Consider the following 18,361-nt stretch of genomic DNA (forward strand, 5'->3'; position numbering starts at 1 on the left):
CGTTCATGCTTTCTCCCCATATCCCTTGATTCTGTTAGCCCTAAGAGCTAAATCTAACCCTCTCTTGAATACATCCTGTGAATTGGCCTTCATTGCCTTCTGTGGCAGAGAATTCCAGATTCACAACTCTCTGGGTTAAAAAAGCTTTTCCTCATCTCAGTCCTAAATGGTCGACCCCTTATTCTTAAACTGTGTGACCCCTGGTTCTGGACTCCCCTCAACATCCGGAATATTTTCCCTGCATCTAGCCTATCCAATCCCTTAATAATTTTACATGTATCTATAAGATCTCGTCTCATCCTTTTAAATTCCAGTGAATATAAGCCCAGTCGACCCATTCTTTCTTCATATGTCAGGATCGCCATCCCGGGAATTAACCTGGTGAACCTACGCTGAACTCCCTCAATAGCAAGGATGTCCTTCCTCAAATTAGGAGACCAAAACTGTACACAATACTCCAGGTGTGGTCTCACCAGGGCCCTGTGCAACTGCAGTCGGACCTTGCTCCTATACTTAGAGTGAAAGACTTTCAGCAGAATGACGGTTTAAACTCCCAGTAAACAGTTTGCCATCCACTTAACATGGTGAAGGGAAACAATACAATGCCTATTGATCTAATCAAACAAAATGGAAGGTAGACACAAAAAGCCGGAGTAACTCATCGGGACAGGCAGCACCTCTGGAAAGAAGAAAGGGGTGACATTTCGGGTCGAGACCCTTCTTCAGACTGAGAGTCAGGGGAGAGACAGAGACAGAGATAAGGAAGGGTAAGGTGTGAAAAGGAAAGATCCAATGGGACCAAAGCCAAAGAAAATATAGCGTAGATCATCGTTAGCGAGGGGAAGGTGACAACGAGGCATTGTTAGCCCCCCCTCGATCATGGCTGACCATGGGTGATGCATCCTAGTTGGCTGCTTGCTCCACACCTCGGCTAGAGCAGTGTCACTTGTGGCTGAAGAGACCAATGCGGGAGTGACAGTCTGTGTCGTGTGCTCTCTGGTCTGTTGAAGTTGCCGCGCTCCTTTCTGCGTGCCCGCTTGTCTGCCGCTGCGTTCACCAGTTTCTCTTCCCCCGTTTTGAGATGTTGGTTCAGGGTACCTCTCCACCTCGTGCGGTCAGCTGCAAGGCTCTCCCAGGACTCCACATCGATGTCGAGCGCCTTCAGATCTCTCTTGCAGACATCCTTGTAACGTAGCTGGGGGCGGCCGATGGTTCCCCACCCAGATGTCAGCTCTCCATAGAGGATGTCGTTTGGAATACGGCCATCCTCCATGGGGTGGACATGGCCCAGCCACTGCAGCCTGTGCTGCCTGAGTAGAGTGTACATACTCGGAAGGCCAGCGCGAGACAGAATCTCGGCGTTGGACGCTCTGTCTTGCCAGGATACACCCAGGATACGGCGGGTGCTTCTAAGCTGGAAGGTGTTGAGTCTTCTCTCCAGTCTGGCATTTGTAGGCCATGCCTCACTGCCATACAGCAGCGTGCTGTTGACACAGGCGTTGTAGACTGCTATCTTTGTCTTCAAAGATAAAATTTAGTCAGGAGGACAGTCAAACTGGTCGGAGAACTGGGAAGGGTGAGGGATGGAGAGAGAGGGAAAGCAAGGGTTAGTTGACGTTCGAGAAGTCAATGTTCATACCGCTGGGGTGTAAGGTGCCCAAGCGAAGTATGAGGTGCTGTTCCTCCAATTTATAGTTGGCCTCACTCTGACAGTGGAGGAGGCCCAGGATTGAAAGGTCAGTGTGGGAATGGGAGGGGGTGTTAAAGTGTTTAGCAACCAGGAGATCACGTAGGTCCAGCAAAGGTGTTCAGCGAAATGATCGCCCAGTCTACGCTTGTTCTCGCCAATGCAAGTTTCTCAGTCTGGAGAAGGGTCTCGACCCGAAACGTCACCTGTTCATTTTCCTCCAGTGATGCTGCCTGACCTGCTGAGTTACTCCAGGTTTTTGTGTCTATTTTCGTTGAAGAATAATCATGTACAGCAAGGTGAACACATTTTATTTAATAACTTTATTAAATTTGGCATAGATCATAACGATGAAAGTACATGTGATTACAGTAAACAATAAATGTTTAAAAAGTCTTAAATAAATGTTTTCTCTAGACTTTTAGAGATACAACTCGGAAGCAGGCCCTTCGGCCCACCGAGTCCATGCTGACCAGCGATCCCCGCACACTAACACACTGGGGACAATTTACAATTTTTTACCAAAGCCAATTAACCTGCAAACCTGTGTGTCTGTGGAGTGTGGGAGGAAACACAAGCACCCGGAGAAAACCCACGCAGGTCAAGGGGAGAACGGACAAACTCCGTACAGACAGCACCCGAGGTCAGGATCGAACCTGGGTCTCTGGCGCTGTGAGGCAGCAACTCTACTGCCGCGCCATCGTGCCGCCCACAGTAAGCAAGGGCCAACACTACCACAACTAACGACGATGTTTGGCTCCGTGAATCTGAACCCAGCCCTTTATGTTCAATGCATGGACTGGAACCCAGTTCTGAGCACTTCAGATTAACGACACCTTCCCCTCCCTCTTAGTGAAAGGCATAGCGTGGATGTGGAGAGGATATTTCCCCTAGTGCCAGAGTCTAGGACCAGAGGTCTCAGCCTCAGAATTAAAGGGCATCCCCTTTAGAAAAGAGGTGAGGAAGGATAATTAATCTGTGGAACTCATTGCCACAGAGGGCTGTGGAGGCCAAGTCAGTGGATGGCTTTAAGACAGAGATAGCCAATTCTTGATTAGAACGGGTGTCATGAGTTATGGGGAGAAGGCAGCAGAATGGGGTTTAGGAGGCAGAGATCAGCTGTGAATGAATGGCGAAGTGGACTCGATGGGTTGAAAGGCCAAGTTCTACTATAACGTGAACCTGTGAACTTCCCTCCCTCCCTCCTACTTCGAAGCGAGTTTCCAAGCAAACATCAAAGTGCAGGAGGAACGCAGCGGGTCAGACAGCATCTGCGGAGGCAAGAGGATGGTAAGAATTTCATTTTGTTCCGTTTCGGGACGTACTGACAACAAAACACTCGTGACGGCCGACATTTTGGGTCGCGACCCTTCTTCAGACTGATAGAAAGCATGGAGAAAGGTCCCGACCCAAAACATCGTCTGTCCAATTCCCTCCACAGATGCTCCCTAACCCGCTGAGTTCCTCCAGCACTTTGATTCCAGCATCTGCAGTTTCGTGCTGTGGCGCTTACAAGGCGCTGGTCAGGCCGCAGTTGGAGCGGTTTTGGACCCCGTATCTGAGGAAGCTGGGGCTGGAGAGGGCCCAGAGGAGGTTTACAGGAATGATTGGGCTAACATATGATGAGCATTTAACGGCACTGGGCCTGTACTCGCTGGAGTTTAGAAGGATGAGGAGGGACCTCATTGAAACTTACTGAACAGTGAAAGGCCTGGATCGAGTGGATGTGGAGAGGATGTTTCCACTAGTAGGAGAGTCAGACCATCAGAATCAAAGGACCTTCCTTTAGGAAGGAGGAGGAATTTCTTTAGTCTGAGGGTGGTGAATTCATTGCCACAGAAAGCCTTGGAGGCCGAGTCAATCGATATTTTTTAGGTAGAGATAAGTAGATTCTTGATTGATGACGGTGTCACGGGTTATGGGGAGAAGGCAGGAGAATGGGGTTGAGAGGGAGAGATAGATCAGCCATGATCGAATGGCGGAGTAGACATGATGGGCCGAATGGCCTAATTCTGCTTCAAGAATTTATGTAAACCCCCTCTCCCTCTGCAAGTTTCTGTCTCTCCCTCCTAACCCCATTCTCCCGCCTTCCCCCCACAACCCCTAACACCCGTACTAATCAAGGATCTACCCATCTCTGCCAGCTCCTCGATGTTAAGTCCGCAGCAAAGATACTAGAGGAACAAGATAGACCACTCGACCCTAAAAACCGTTGTATGTCACGGCGCCATTTTAGTAAGCAGAAACTTGCCGAGACATTTAGAAAGAAAAATAACAAAAATCTGTGAATTGATAGATGAGATATATTCTGCATTGTAATGGTATCATCACACATACTGTTCCCCCACAACACTGATTACACTGCGCGAGGCATAACGAACGGCGGGTTTTGCCTACTAAAATGGCGTACGTTACGCTCCTTTGCTTACTACACTTCAGTATAGATGATTTCAACGGAGTGGTCCATCTTGTTCCTCTAGTATCTTTGGTCCACAGGCTCCCACGGTTGGAGCTCCCGAGGTCAATCCCCTGCAAGAGGCCACCAGCCCCTCGATAAGGAAAAAGTTACACCTCCGTCCAGGTAAGAAATGAAAAAAAAGTTTCCCCCAACCCCCACCTTAAAACAAAGCAAAAGAACACTAAAACATACATTTAACACATACTAAAAAACAGCAAGATGGAACAGGACAGACAGACTGTTGGCGAGGCAGCCATTGTGGCGCCACTCGGTGGTCTTCATCAGTCAGGATATTGAGTATAAAAGTTGGGACGTCATGTTTCAAGCTGACGGTAAGGCCACATTTGGAGTACATTTTTTCATTTTTCGTCACCCTGCTAGGGGAAGGATGTCATCAAGCTGGAAAAAGTGTGGAGAAGATTTAAGAGGATGTTGCCAGGAATCGAGGCCCTAAGCTACAGGGAGAGGTGGGCAGGCTAGGACTTTATTCCTCGGAGTGCAGGAGGCCGAGAGTTGATTTTTTAGAGATGTATACATTCATGAAGAGAGAGGGTGAATGCACAGTCTTTTACCCAGAGCAGGGGAATAGACAATAGACAATAGACAATAGGTGCAGGAGTAGGCCATTCAGCCCTTCGAGCCAGCACCGCCATTCAATGCGATCATGGCTGATCACTATCAATCAGTACCCCGTTCCTGCCTTCTCCCCATACCCCCTCACTCCGCTATCCTTAAGAGCTCTATCCAGCTCTCTCTTGAAAGCATCCAACGAACTGGCCTCCACTGCCTTCTGAGGCAGAGAATTCCACACCTTCACCACCCTCTGACTGAAAAAGTTCTTCCTCATCTCCGTTCTAAATGGCCTACCCCTTATTCTCAAACTGTGGCCCCTTGTTCTGGACTCCCCCAACATTGGGAACATGTTATCTGCCTCTAATGTGTCCAATCCCCTAATTATCTTATATGTTTCAATAAGATCCCCCCTCATCCTTCTAAATTCCAGTGTATACAAGCCCAATCGCTCCAGCCTTTCAACATACGACAGTCCCGCCATTCCGGGAATTAATCTAGTGAACCTACGCTGCACGCCCTCCATAGCAAGAATATCCTTCCTCAAATTTGGAGACCAAAACTGCACACAGTACTCCAGGTGCGGTCTCACCAGGGCCCGGTACAACTGTAGAAGGACCTCTTTGCTCCTATACTCAACTCCTCTTGTTACGAAGGCCAACATTCCATTGGCTTTCTTCACTGCCTGCTGAACCTGCATGCTTCCTTTCATTGACTGATGCACTAGGACACCCAGATCTCGTTGAACCCCCCCTCCTCCTAACTTGACACCATTCAGATAATAATCTGCCTTTCTATTCTTACTTCCAAAGTGAATAACCTCACACTTATCTACATTAAACTGCATCTGCCATGTATCCGCCCACTCACACAACCTGTCCAGGTCACCCTGCAGCCTTATTGCATCTTCCTCACAATTCACACTACCCCCCAACTTAGTATCATCTGCAAATTTGCTAATGGTACTTTTAATCCCTTCGTCTAAGTCATTAATGTATATCGTAAATAGCTGGGGTCCCAGCACCGAACCTTGCGGTACCCCACTGGTCACTGCCTGCCATTCCGAAAGGGACCCATTTATCCCCACTCTTTGCTCTAGAGAAGCAGAGAATATGGGTTTAAGATGAAAGGGGCAAGATTTAATAGGAATCTGAGGGTGAGGGCACATGGAATGAGCTCCCAGAAGTTGTAGTTGAGGCAGGTACGATGAAAACATTCAGGGGCGGAACAGTGGTGCAGCGGTAGAGTTGCTGCCTCACAGCGCTAGAGACCCAGGTTCGACCAAACCAAAAGCGATTGTTTCACTCAACACCTTCGCTCAGTCCGCCTTAACCAACCTGATCTCCCTGTGGCTGAGCACTTCAACTCCCCCTCCCACTCCCAGTCTGACCTTTCTGTCCTGGGTCTCCTCCAGTGCCATAGTGAGGCCCACCGCAAATTGGAGGAACAGCACTGTTGTGATATTGCTGGGACTACTTTGTGTATCCAAGGACTACTTTGTATGCCTGTGTATATAAGTGATTGGTGTGATTAGGCGGACACTCTGGATCCAGGCGGCCTTGGAAGAAACAGCCTGGAGTACAAGCTGCACCATGATAACATCATAAACATGTGCACTCGTGGTCCGTCCAGAGTCACAACAAAGGTACAACAGGTACCGCACGAAGAACAACATGGTGGCAGCGGCTTGGTGTTTCGCCTAGGGAGGGAATGAAGCATGCCCGAGCAGAAAAGGTTAAAAAGAAGAAACAAAACAAAACAAAAGAAAAGTTTCCAGCTCGGTACGGGACGTTTGGAGTGCATCCCGACAGGGCCAGTGTGAGTTGGTATAGTTACCTGCTCTGTAGTCGGCGCCGAGTTGCTGCAAGCTGCTGAGGGCGGTGCGTGTAGGCCCACGTCGTGCCCCAGCACCTGTGTAGGCCCGAGATTAGAAGCCTGCGACTGCTTCGCGGGGGAGAGACCGGGAGAGCCGACACACACGGAGATGTGCGGTGACCGGGGAAGACCGGGAGACCCGACACACACGGAGATGTGCGGTGACCGGGGAAGACCGACACCCATGGAGGTGTGCGGCAATCGGAGGAGACCGGGAGACCCGACACCCACGGAGGTGTGCGGTGACCGGGGAAGACCGACACCCACGGAGGTGTGCGGCGACCGGGAGAGCCCCGGAGGAGACTGACACCCACGGAGGTGTGCGGCGACCGGGAGACCCGACACCCACGGAGGTGTGCGGTGACCGGAAAGACCGGGAGACCCGACACCTACGGAGGTGTGTGGCGACCGGTAAGACCGACACCCACGGAGGTGTGCGGCGACCGGGGGAGGCTGACACCCACGGAGGTGTGCGGCGACCGGTAAGACCGACACCCACGGAGGTGTGCGGCGACCGGGAGAGGCTGACACCCACGGAGGTGTGCAGCGACCGGGAGAGCCCTGGAGGAGACCGACACCCACGGAGGTGTGCGGCAACCGGGAGAGCCCCGGAGGAGACCGACACCCACGGAGGTGTGCGGCGACCGGAGGGGGTCGGCGACCGGAGGGACCGACTACCCGCGGTGGTGCGGCGGCCGGTAAGGGCGAGGCACTAAATACTCACCCAGGCGCGTCAACCGTAGAGTCGGGACGGCCCTGGGCCCGAGGCAGCGGCAGCGCGTTGGAATAGCGCGGCAGCTGCCGGGAGCACCTGTGGGCGGGGCCGGGGAGCACCTGTGGGCGGGGCCAGCGGCAGCGCGTTCGAAAAGTTGAGCGACAGCTGCCGGGGAGCACCTGTGGGCGGGGCCAGCGCACCGCGATTACAGCAGTGGGAGCCCAGCAGTGGGAGCCCAGCAGTGCCAGCCCAGCAGTGCCAGCCCAGCAGTGGGAGCCCAGCAGTGGCAGGCAAATCATGGTGGTGGAGCATCTAGAGCCTACTCTACGTTTGATCTACACAGCACGTCTTCTTGAGGGGTAGATATGGAACAAAATGAATATTTTGTGTTTAATGACCTGTGTAGTGATCTGTGTACTGAAAGCTTAATGTATTATATTTGGAGCTTTTGTATAAATGTATATATCTGTGGATTGACCACACGGAGTGTGTGACCACACGGAGTGTGTGACCACACGGAGTGTGTGACCACACGGAGTGAGTGACCACACAGAGATGAGTGACCACACGGAGTGAGTGACCACATGGAGATGAGTGACCACACGGAGTGAGTGACCACCCGGAGATGAGTGACCACACGGAGATGAGTGAAATTCCGCAGAGGAGTGACCACCATGATGGTTTTGTTTGTTAAATATATTTTAGCCCTCGAATGGTAAAGAAAACAATTTTATATAAGACAAGGGGGATGTTGTGATATTGCTGGGACTACTTTGTGTATCCAAGGACTACTTTGTATGCCTGTGTATATAAGTGATTGGTGTGATTAGGCGGTCACTCTGGATCCAGGCGGCCTTGGAAGAAACAGCCTGGAGTACAAGCTGCACCATGATAACATCATAAACATGTGCACTCGTGGTCCGTCCAGAGTCACAACAAAGGTACAACAGGTACCGCACGAAGAACAACAAGCACCTCATATTTTGCTTGTGCAGCTTGCACCCCAGCGGTATGAACATTGACTTCTCCAACTTTAGATAGTTCCTCTGTCCCTCTCTTCCCCTCCCCCTTCCCAGTTCTCCCTCTATCTTCCTGACTTCACCAATATCTTTCCTTTGTCCCGCCCCCCTGACATCAGTCTGAGGAAGGGTCTTGACCCGAAACGTCACCCATTCCTTCTCTCCTAAGATACTGCCTAACCTGCTGAGTTACTCCAGCATTTTGTGAAATAAATACCTTCGATCTGTACCAGCATCTGCAGTTATTTTCTTACACTACTCTGACTACAGATGCTGTCCGTACAGAGTTTGTACGTTCTCCCTGTGACAGAGTGGGTTTCCTTCCACACCAAAGATGTTCAGGTTTGTAGATTAATTGGCTCTGGTAAAAAATTGGTAAATTGTCCCTAGTGTGTGTCGGGTAGTGGTCGTGTATGGGTGATCGTCGGTCGACACGGACCCGGTTGGCCAAAGGGACTGTTTCCTTGCTGTATCTCGAAACAAAACAGTATTTAAAAGACATTTGGACAGGTACATGGATAGGAAAGGTTTAGAGAGGAATACTAGACCAAGTTGGCCCCAAACCTCTCCTGCATTGGTGCAGCACCCTCTCCTGCCCCCCTTCCCCTCCATCCCCCTCATCCTCCCTCCTCCCTCCCCCGTCCCTCCCTCCCCCGTCCCTCCCTCCCTCCACCCCCCTCCCTCCCTCCCTAGGAGATAGATTTAAACTTTAAAATGTGAATAACTTAAAAAATATAACATTGATTTCAATGAAACTTCTTCCATCAGCACCAAAGGGACGACGGTGAGTAAGGTGGGCCTAAAATTGTTGCGCTATCGTGCACCGTTTTGGCTGTAGTTCAGGAACAAACAAACAAACGAGGGTTTTAGTATATAGATAGATGGGCCAAATGCAGGTAGGAGAAGAGTTGAGCCGGAGAGCCATTTTGTGTGCTGTTTGCCTCCATGATTATATGACGTAGGACATTATGATCTTGTATATGATTATATGACTTAGGACATTATAACACCTTAAAGCGGTGGGGATTTATATTAACAAAATACCTGTTTTTTCCCCCGATCCCTCTGGATCTGCTGGTGTCTGGATTCTACCTGTAATAAATGAAATATTATTTTATAATTTATGGATACACAGTGTTGTGGAGGATTATCTTTCTCACCACCAGTCGCTAACTGGTAACAATCAACTTTCATTTGCTCTGTTCTTTTAACCTATTTCTGTTCACCCGATCCTTTGCAACTGGAAACAAGTGCTCACAGCATCTCTGGTTAACTCAACAAAACACAAAGTGCTGGAGGAACTCAACGGGTCAGGCAGCATCTGTGGAGGGAAATAGAGTCATCGATTCATAGAGTGATACACAGTGTGGAAACAGGCCCATTGGCCCAACTTGCCCACACCGGCAAACATGTCCCAGCTATATGCCGACCAGCGATCCCCGCACACTGACACTATCCTACACACACACACACACATACTTGGGACAATTTACACATACACCAAGCCAATTAACGTACAAACCTGTGCGTCTTTGGAGTGTGGGAGGAAACCAAAGATCTCGGAGAAAACCCACGCGGTTACGGGGAGAACGTGCAAACTCCGTACAGACAGCACCCGTGGTCGGGATCGAACTCGGGTCTCCGGCGCTGCATTCGCTGTTAGGCAGCAACTCTACCACTGTGCCGCCTTATGTTTACATGTGTGTACTATGTTTACATATGTGTACTATGTTTACACATGTATACTGTGTTTACACATGTATACTGTGTTTACACATGTATACTGTGTTTACACATGTGTACTGTGTTTACACATGTATACTGTGTTTACACATGTATACTGTGTTTACACATGTATACTGTGTTTACACATGTGCTGTGCTACTGCAAGTAAGAATTCCATTGTTCCGTTTGGGATACACTGTATGGCAATAAAACGCTCTTGCCTCTTGAACAGCCGAATGCTTTGATGGGATCGACACTTACGATGGCTTTCCGCAAAGTAGAGAGAGAAGATCACTGCTCCCACAGTGGTTGATGCAAGGAATGTACCCCAGCTTAGAGAGTGGCTGTGACAACCTTGATCTGAAACGTACAAGAGCAAACTTTAGTTGAGAGACACAGCGCGGAAACAGGCCCTTCGGCCCACCGAGTCCGCGCCGACCAGCGATCCCCGCACACTAACACCATCCTACATCCACTTGGGACAATTTCTACATTTACCAAGCCAATTAACCTACAAACCTGAACGTCTTTGGAGTATGGGAGGAAATCGAAGATCTGGGAGAAAACCCACGCAGGTCACGGGGAGAACGTACAAACGGTACAGACAGCACCTGTAGTCGGGATCGAACCCCGGTCTCCTGCATTCGCTGTGAGGCAGCAACTCGACCGCTGGGCGGTGGCGCCACCTAGAACTCACACTGGTGTAGTCACATCGAGTTTTTCCCACTCCCATTCACAATTTAGAAACATAGAAAATAGGTGCAGGAGTAGGCCATTCGGCCCATCGAGCCAGCACCACCATTCAATATGATCACAGCTGATCATCCAGAATCAGTACCCCGCTCCTGCTTTCTCCCCATATCCTTTGATTCCATTAGCCCCAAGAGTTAAATCTAACTCTCTCTTGAAAACATCCAGTGAATTGGCTTCCATTGGCAGAGAATTTCGCAGATTCACAACTCTCTGGGTGAAAAGGTTTTTCCTCATCTCAGTCCTAAATGGCCAACCCCTTATTCTTAAACTGTGACCCCTGGTTCTGGACTTCCCCCAACATATTGAGCTCCCAGCCTTGGTCACCCTGGAGCCATGTCTCCGTAATCCCATCTACATCATATCAGTTAACAACTAACTGCGCATTCAATTCATCCACCTTATTATAAATGCTCCTCGCATTGAGGCACAAAGCTTTTTGTTTCTCTTTTCTGAATGAATGAATGAATCAATAAGTTTATTGGCCAAGCATGTGCATATACAAGGAATGTGCCTTGGTGCTCCACTCACAAATGACAACACAAACATACAGTTAACAATTAAGAATAAAGCATAACAATAGACAATAGATAATAGGTGCAGGAGTAGGCCATTCAGCCCTTCGAGCCAGCACCGCCATTCAATGCGATCATGGCTGATCACTCTCAATCAGTACCCCGTTCCTGCCTTCTCCCCGTACCCCCCTCACTCCGCTATCCTTAAGAGCTCTATCCAGCTCTCTCTTGAAAGCATCCAACGAACTGGCCTCCACTGCCTTCTGAGGCAGAGAATTCCACACCTTCACCACTCTCTGACTGAAAAAGTTCTTCCTCATCTCCGTTCTAAATGGCCTACCCCTTATTCTCAAACTGTGGCCCCTTGTTCTGGACTCCCCCAACATTGGGAACATGTTTCCTGCCTCTAATGTGTCCAATCCCCTAATTATCTTATATGTTTCAATAAGATCCCCCCCTCATCCTTCTAAATTCCAGTGTATAACCACATCAAAACAATAAGGATACAACATTACAGTCTAAATTTGTGGGTGAAAATAAACCGGAGCAAAAAAGAGACGGCCGACTTTGGTTATCGAGTAGAACGATCACTCGTGGTAGTTTTTATCCCCTCTACCGTTTGCGGCTACCCTCATTTTATGGCCCTCCATCTCCCCGAGTTTAACTTCACCTTTACTTGCAAAACGTTAATTTGCAAGTCGGGTCGGCAGCAAGAAAGGCAAATGCAATGCTGGCATTTATTTCGAGAGGATGAGAATACAGAACCAGGGGTGTAATGCTGTGGCTTTATAAGCTTAGTTTAGTTTAGATAGATTCTTGATCAGTGCGGGTGTCAGGGGTTATGGGGAGGATGCAGGAGAACGGGGTGAGGAGGGAGAGATAGACCAGCTATTTAGTTCAGTCTATTGTCACGTTTAACGAGGTACGGTGAAAAGCTTCTGCTGCGTGCTATCCAGTCAGCGTGAAGACAACACACGGTTACAATCGAGCCGTTTACAGTGTGTAGATACATGATAAGGGAATAATGTTTAGAGCAATGTAAAGCCAGCAAAGTCCGATCAGGGATGGTCCAAGGTGCACCAATGAGGTAGATAGTTGACCAGGACCGCTCTCTGGTTGTGGTGGGATGGTTCAGCTGACTGATAACAGCCGGGAAGAAACTGCCTCTGAATCTGGAGGTGTGCCCTGTTTTCACACTTCTGTACCTCTTGCCCGATGGGAGAGGGGAGGAGAGGGAGTGGCCGGGGGTGAGACTGGTCCTTGATTATGCTGCTGGCCTTGCCGAGGCAGCGTGAGGTACTGGTTATAAGGCACTGGTCAGACCGCATGTGGAGTATTGTGAGCAGTTCTGGGCCCCATATGGGTTACTTTCATGGACGGAAGACCAGCACAGTGCCGGTACTTGATTACCATCCATATCTTCATGGCCATCGGCACAGAGTCATACAGTGTGGTAACAGGTCCAACTCGCCCACACCGGCCAACATGTCCCAGCTACACTAGTCCCACCTGCCTGCGCTTGGTCCATACCCCTTCAAACTTGTCCTATCCATGTACCTGTCTACCTGTTTCTTAAACTTTGGGATTGTCCCTGCCTCAACTACCCCCTCCGGCAGCTTGTTCCACCTCCCACCACCCTATGTGTGAAAAAGTTACCCCTCAGATTCCTATTAAATCTTTTCCCCTTCACCTTAAACCTATGTCCTCTGGTCCACGATTCCCCTACTCTGGGCAAGAGATTCTGTGTGTCTACCTGATCTATTCCTCTCATGATTTTGTACACCTCTATAAGATCACCTCTCGTCCTCCTGCACTCCAAGGAATAGAGACCCAGCCTGCTCAACCTCTCCCTGTAGCTCACACCCTCTAGTCCTGGCAACATCTTCGTAAATCTTCTCTGTACCCATTCCAACTTGACATCTTTCCTGTAACATGGTGCCCAGAACTGAATACAATACTCTAAATGCGGTCTCACCAACGTCTTATACAACTGCAACGTGACCTCCCTACTTCTATACTTAATACTGACTGATGTAGCCCAATGTGCCAAACGCCTTTTTGACCACCTTACCTACCTGCGACTCGACCATGAAGGATCCATGCACTTGCACTCCTAGATCCCACTGCTCTACAACACTCCCCAGAGCCCTACCACTCACTGTGTAGGTCCTGCCCATGTTAGACTTCCCCAAAATGCAACACCTCACAGGCAGACTTTCCAGAGTTTCTCATTCGCCCGGACAAACTCCTCCCAGCTCGCGATAGAGCCTATGGCGAATCCTTGCACCAATCACCATACAGCCACACAGGGAACATTTATTGTTTGATAGTTTCATATCTAATATACACTAGACCAAGTGGACCCGTTGGGCCCAAACCTCTCCTGCATTGGTGCAGCACCCTCTCCTCAATGAAACGTCTTCCATTAGCACCAAAGGGACGACGGTGAGTAAGGTGGGCCTAAAATTGTCGCGCTATCGTGTACCGTTTTGGCTGTAGTTCAGGAACAAACAAACAAACAAGAGTTTTGGTATGTAGATATTGGGACAGCACAATGGCACAGCAACTCTGCTGCTGCGCCATCTTGTGGTGAGGAACTTTAGTTTAGTGTAGAGATACAACATGAAAACAGGCCCTTTGGCCCACAGAGTCCGCCCCGCCCAGCGATCCCCGCACATTAACACTATCCCACACACAAACACTAGGGACAATTTACACTTGTACCAAGCCAAATAACCTACAAACCTGCATGTCTTTAGCGTGGTGGGAGGAAACCGAAGATCTTGGAGAAAACCCACACGGGTCACGGGGAGAACGTACAAACTCCGTACAGACAGCACCCGTATATATCTCCGAGGATCGAAGGGCCTGTTTCCGCGCTGTATCACTGAACTAAACTAAAAAAAAACCTAAGTGTGTAGGAAAGAACTGCAGATGCTGGTTTAAATCGAAGGTAGACACAAAGTGCTGGAGTAACTCAGCGGGTCAGGCAGCATCTCTGGAGAGAAGGAATGGGTGTCGTTTCCCGAAACGTCACCCATTCCTTCGCTCCAGAGATGCTGCCTGACCCGCTGAGTTACTCCAGCATTCTGTGTCTCCCTTAAAAGAAAAATAAGATGTGCTCGTTGCCCAGAGGATAATGAAGTTGTTAGGAATGGCAAAGAAAGTGAACTCACTCATCTGCTGGAACGTTTCCTTCAGCTCAATGATTGAAGTTAGGATCACAATGGTTGGACTGAACTCAAGTACAATCTTGAAACCTGCCGGATGAAGATGGAGGCATGATTTGGAGAATATCGTTTCATTATTCACCGCAAAACTTTAACGGGATAAAATGAGCCTTACCTGTCAACTGGACAAACTTTAAAAAACCGGGATGATGCAACTTTGGAATGGCCGTGAATGCAATCGTGGTCAGGAACAGGGCAGACACAATGTACAAAGAGCCTGTTGGGACCGTGAACGTACCTGGAGCAAAGAGGCAAGAGGTGTTAAAAATACAGGCACAGCGGTAGAGCTGCCACCTTACAGCGCCAGAGAACCCGGGTTCGATCCCGACCACGGATGCTGTCCGTACGGAGTTTGCACGTTCTCCCCGCGACCCACGCAGGTTTTCACCGAGATCTCCCGTTTCCTCCCGCACTCCAAAGATGTCTTAGGCCTTCTTCCTAGGCCCGCCTCGGCCATGGCTGACCATGACCAAAGACGTACATAGAAACATAGAAAATAGGTGCAGGAGGAGGCCATTTGGCCCTTCGAGCCAGCACCGCCATTCAATATGATCACGGCCGATCATCCAAAATCAGTACCCCGTTCCTGCCTTCTCCTTACATCCCTTGATTCTGTTTTGGGTTTGGAGGTTAATTGGGGTGGTGAATCTGTGGAATTCTTTGCCACTGAAGGATGTGGAGGGAAAGTCAGTGGATATATTTAAGGCAGAGATAGATTCTTTTTTAAAAAAAATATTTTATTTAAGTTTTAACAGAACCCATACGTTATACATTTTACATTCCTTAGTAAACAATAGTCACTGACCTATAACTTCGATTATACACGTATTGTTCTGTATTTTTCTCCCCTCCCCCCCACCCCCCAGTTCAAAAGAAGGAAAAAGAAAAAGCATAAGAAAGAAAGAAAAAGAAAAACCTGGAGTCCCGAGGGAGTCACTTCCGAGTAATTTCTTTTTAAATTCTTGTTAGGTATCAAAGCAAACCTGAATTTAACTACTTCCTATTCTTAATCCTAGCTTTGCTATGAATGGGTTCCACACCTTCAAAAAGAAGTCATATCCATTTCTCAGATTATACGTTGCTTTTTCTAATGGGATACAACTCCGCATTTCTGCATGCCATCTTTCGAATCTTATTTCATTTTGTTCTTTCCATGTGACCGCAACACATTTTTTTGCTACTGCTAATGATATTTTGAGAAATCTTTCCTGATGTTTATCCAAACTTAGCTTTGGTATTATTCCTTTTGTATCTCCTAGCAAAAACAACCTTGAATCCATTGGTATGATCTTATTCATCAATTGATCTAAAAACTTTTTTAGGTCTTGCCAAAAAGGAATTACCTTCTGGCATGCCCATGTAGAGTGTATAAAAGTGCCCACGTCTTGGTTGCATCTAAAACACCTTTCAGATGAGTTTGGTTTAAATTTATTTAATTTTTCCGGGGTTAAATATAGTTGCTGCAAAAAATTATACTGTACTAAGCTGTATCTCACATTAATAGTATTTTTCATACTATCTAAACAGTCTTTCCCAACTTGGTTCATCAATAATAATATTAAGATCTGTTTCCCATCTTTGTCTTGCTTTATGAATTCCTATCTTTGGACTAGATATCTGTAGTAGTTTATACATTGATGATATAAATTTTTTCATTCCCTTGCCCTGAATCAAGGATTCAATTCCTTTAATCTGAAATAGAGACATTGAATTACCTAACTTTTCCCTTAAAAAAGATTGTAATTGATAATAGAAAAAAATACTATTCCCTGGAATTTGATATTTATTTCTCAATTGCGAAAATGTCAAAAAGATATTCCCTTCATAGCAGTCTCCTATATTTTTAATACCCTTCTGTTCCCAGAGTTGTAGTATTTGATTATTCCAAGCAAACGGCAATAATCCATTTTTTACTAATGGAGTTTTAGCTGTTAAGAAAAATCTTTTATCCTTAACTTTAACTGTTTTCAACAATGTATTAATTAAATGTTTTAGCAAAGGTGACTCTTTATCCTTAACTAGTAGCTTCGCTTCCCATTTATATATAAATTCTTCTGGACAAGATTCTTTTATTTTATCCATTTCAATTTTAACCCATGCTGTTTTTCCACCCTTTTGATAAAAGGATGAAATAAAACTCATTTGTGCTGCCAGATAGTAATTTTTAAAATTTGGTAATTGCAATCCACCTAATTCAAATTTCCATGTTAATTTTTCCAGAGACACTCTTGGCATTTTACCTTTCCAAAGAAAATTCCTCACAGTTTTGTTCAATTCTTGAAAAAAATTATTTGGCAAAGGTATAGGCAGTGTTGAAAATAAATACTGTATCCTCGGAAAAATATTCATCTTAATACAATTCACTCTCCCTATCAATGTAATTGGAAGATTCATCCATTTCTTCAGGTCCTCATCTATTTTTTTTATTAGTGGTTTATAATTTAATTTATACAAATTATTTAACTTATTATCTACATTAACTCCTAAAAACTTAATGCCTTCTTTTTGCCATTTAAACTGACTTTCTCTTTTACATTGATCATAATTGCCTTCAACAAGAGGCATTATTTCAGTTTTATCTTTATTAATTTTATATCCTGATACTTTCCCATATTCTTCCAGTCTGAAATATAATTTTCTTAAGGATTCCAATGGTCTAGTAAGACAAATTAAGACATCATCAGCAAATAAAGTAATTTTGTGATCTTCCTGATTAACTTTAAATCCTTTAATATCTAAATCTGATCTTATTAGCTCTGCCAGAGGTTCAATGGCCAATACAAATAAAGCCGGTGACAAGGGACATCCCTGTCTACTGGATCTTTCCAAATTAAATGATTGAGAAGATTGGCCATTTGTCACCACTTTGGCTTTAGGTTGTTTATAAAGAGCTTTTACCCAGTTAATAAAACCATTTCCTAATCGGTACTTCTCTAATACTTTAAATAAAAAATCCCATTCTAACCTGTCAAACGCCTTTTCAGCATCTAAAGCAACTGCTACGCTCAATTCCTTTCTTTTCTGTGCTAAATGTAAAATACTTATAAATCTTGCTACATTATCAGATATTTTCCTTTTTTTGACAAATCCAGTTTGGTCCTCTTTAACCAGCTTCGGTAAATATTCTGCCAATGAGATAGATAGATTCTTGATTAGCACGGGTGTCGGGGGTTATGAGGAGAAGGCAGGAGAATGGGGTTAGGAGGGAGAGATAGGTCAGCCATGATTGAATGGCGGAGTAGACTTGATGGGCCGAATGGCCTAATTCTCCTCCTATCACTTATGATCTTATGAATTGGCTTGGTGTAAATGTAAAATTGTCCCTAGTGTGTGCAGGATAGTGTCAGTGTGCGGGGATAGCTGGTCGGTGCGGACTTGGTGGACCGAAGGGCCTGTTCCCACTCTGTATCTCTAAACTAAACTAAACTCAGCGGGTCAGGCAGCATCCGAGGAGAGAATGGATGGACAAGGGAATATTCAATCTGAAGAAGGGTCCCGACCTGAAACATCACTTTCCATTCCCTCCAGAGATGCTGGCTTGTCTGTCCCACTGAGTTACTCCAGCACTATGATCCCAGCATCTGCACTCTCTTCTCTCTCCACAGTTGTAACTCAGTATTGGTCTGGAGCACCAATTGCTGGAGTAACTCAGCGGGCCGGGCAGCATCTGTGGAGGGAGATGGACAGGCGATGGAAGATTCGGTCTGAAGAAGGGTCCGGACCCGAAACGTCGCCCGTCCATTCCTTCCTCTGGAACCTTGAGCAAAACTCAAAACGCTGGAGCAACTCAGCGGCTCAGGCAGCATGGAAGAGAGGT

General features: G+C 47.1%; 1 protein-coding gene across 3 annotated transcripts in view; it reads right to left on the minus strand.

Annotated features, from left to right (window-relative positions):
* Positions 1–2,030: 2,030 nt before the first annotated feature.
* LOC144602733 (uncharacterized) overlaps positions 2,031–18,361 on the minus strand; it is a 33,090-nt gene continuing 16,759 nt past the window's right edge. For 2 of the 3 annotated variants that reach the window (XM_078415870.1, XM_078415871.1), the window contains 5 exons: positions 14,660–14,782; positions 14,491–14,574; positions 10,311–10,409; positions 9,369–9,416; positions 2,031–2,958 (listed from right to left, as the gene is read on the minus strand). In XM_078415870.1, coding sequence (XP_078271996.1) covers positions 2,948–2,958; positions 9,369–9,416; positions 10,311–10,409; positions 14,491–14,574; positions 14,660–14,782 — 365 coding nt within the window. In that variant the 3' untranslated portion in view covers positions 2,031–2,947. Of the gene's footprint in view, positions 2,959–4,349; positions 4,545–9,368; positions 9,417–10,310; positions 10,410–14,490; positions 14,575–14,659; positions 14,783–18,361 lie in introns of those variants that run through there. The other variant, XM_078415872.1, reaches the window with a different exon arrangement.

The sequence above is a fragment of the Rhinoraja longicauda genome, chromosome 19, assembly GCF_053455715.1.
Source record: "Rhinoraja longicauda isolate Sanriku21f chromosome 19, sRhiLon1.1, whole genome shotgun sequence".
NCBI lineage: Eukaryota > Metazoa > Chordata > Chondrichthyes > Rajiformes > Arhynchobatidae > Rhinoraja > Rhinoraja longicauda.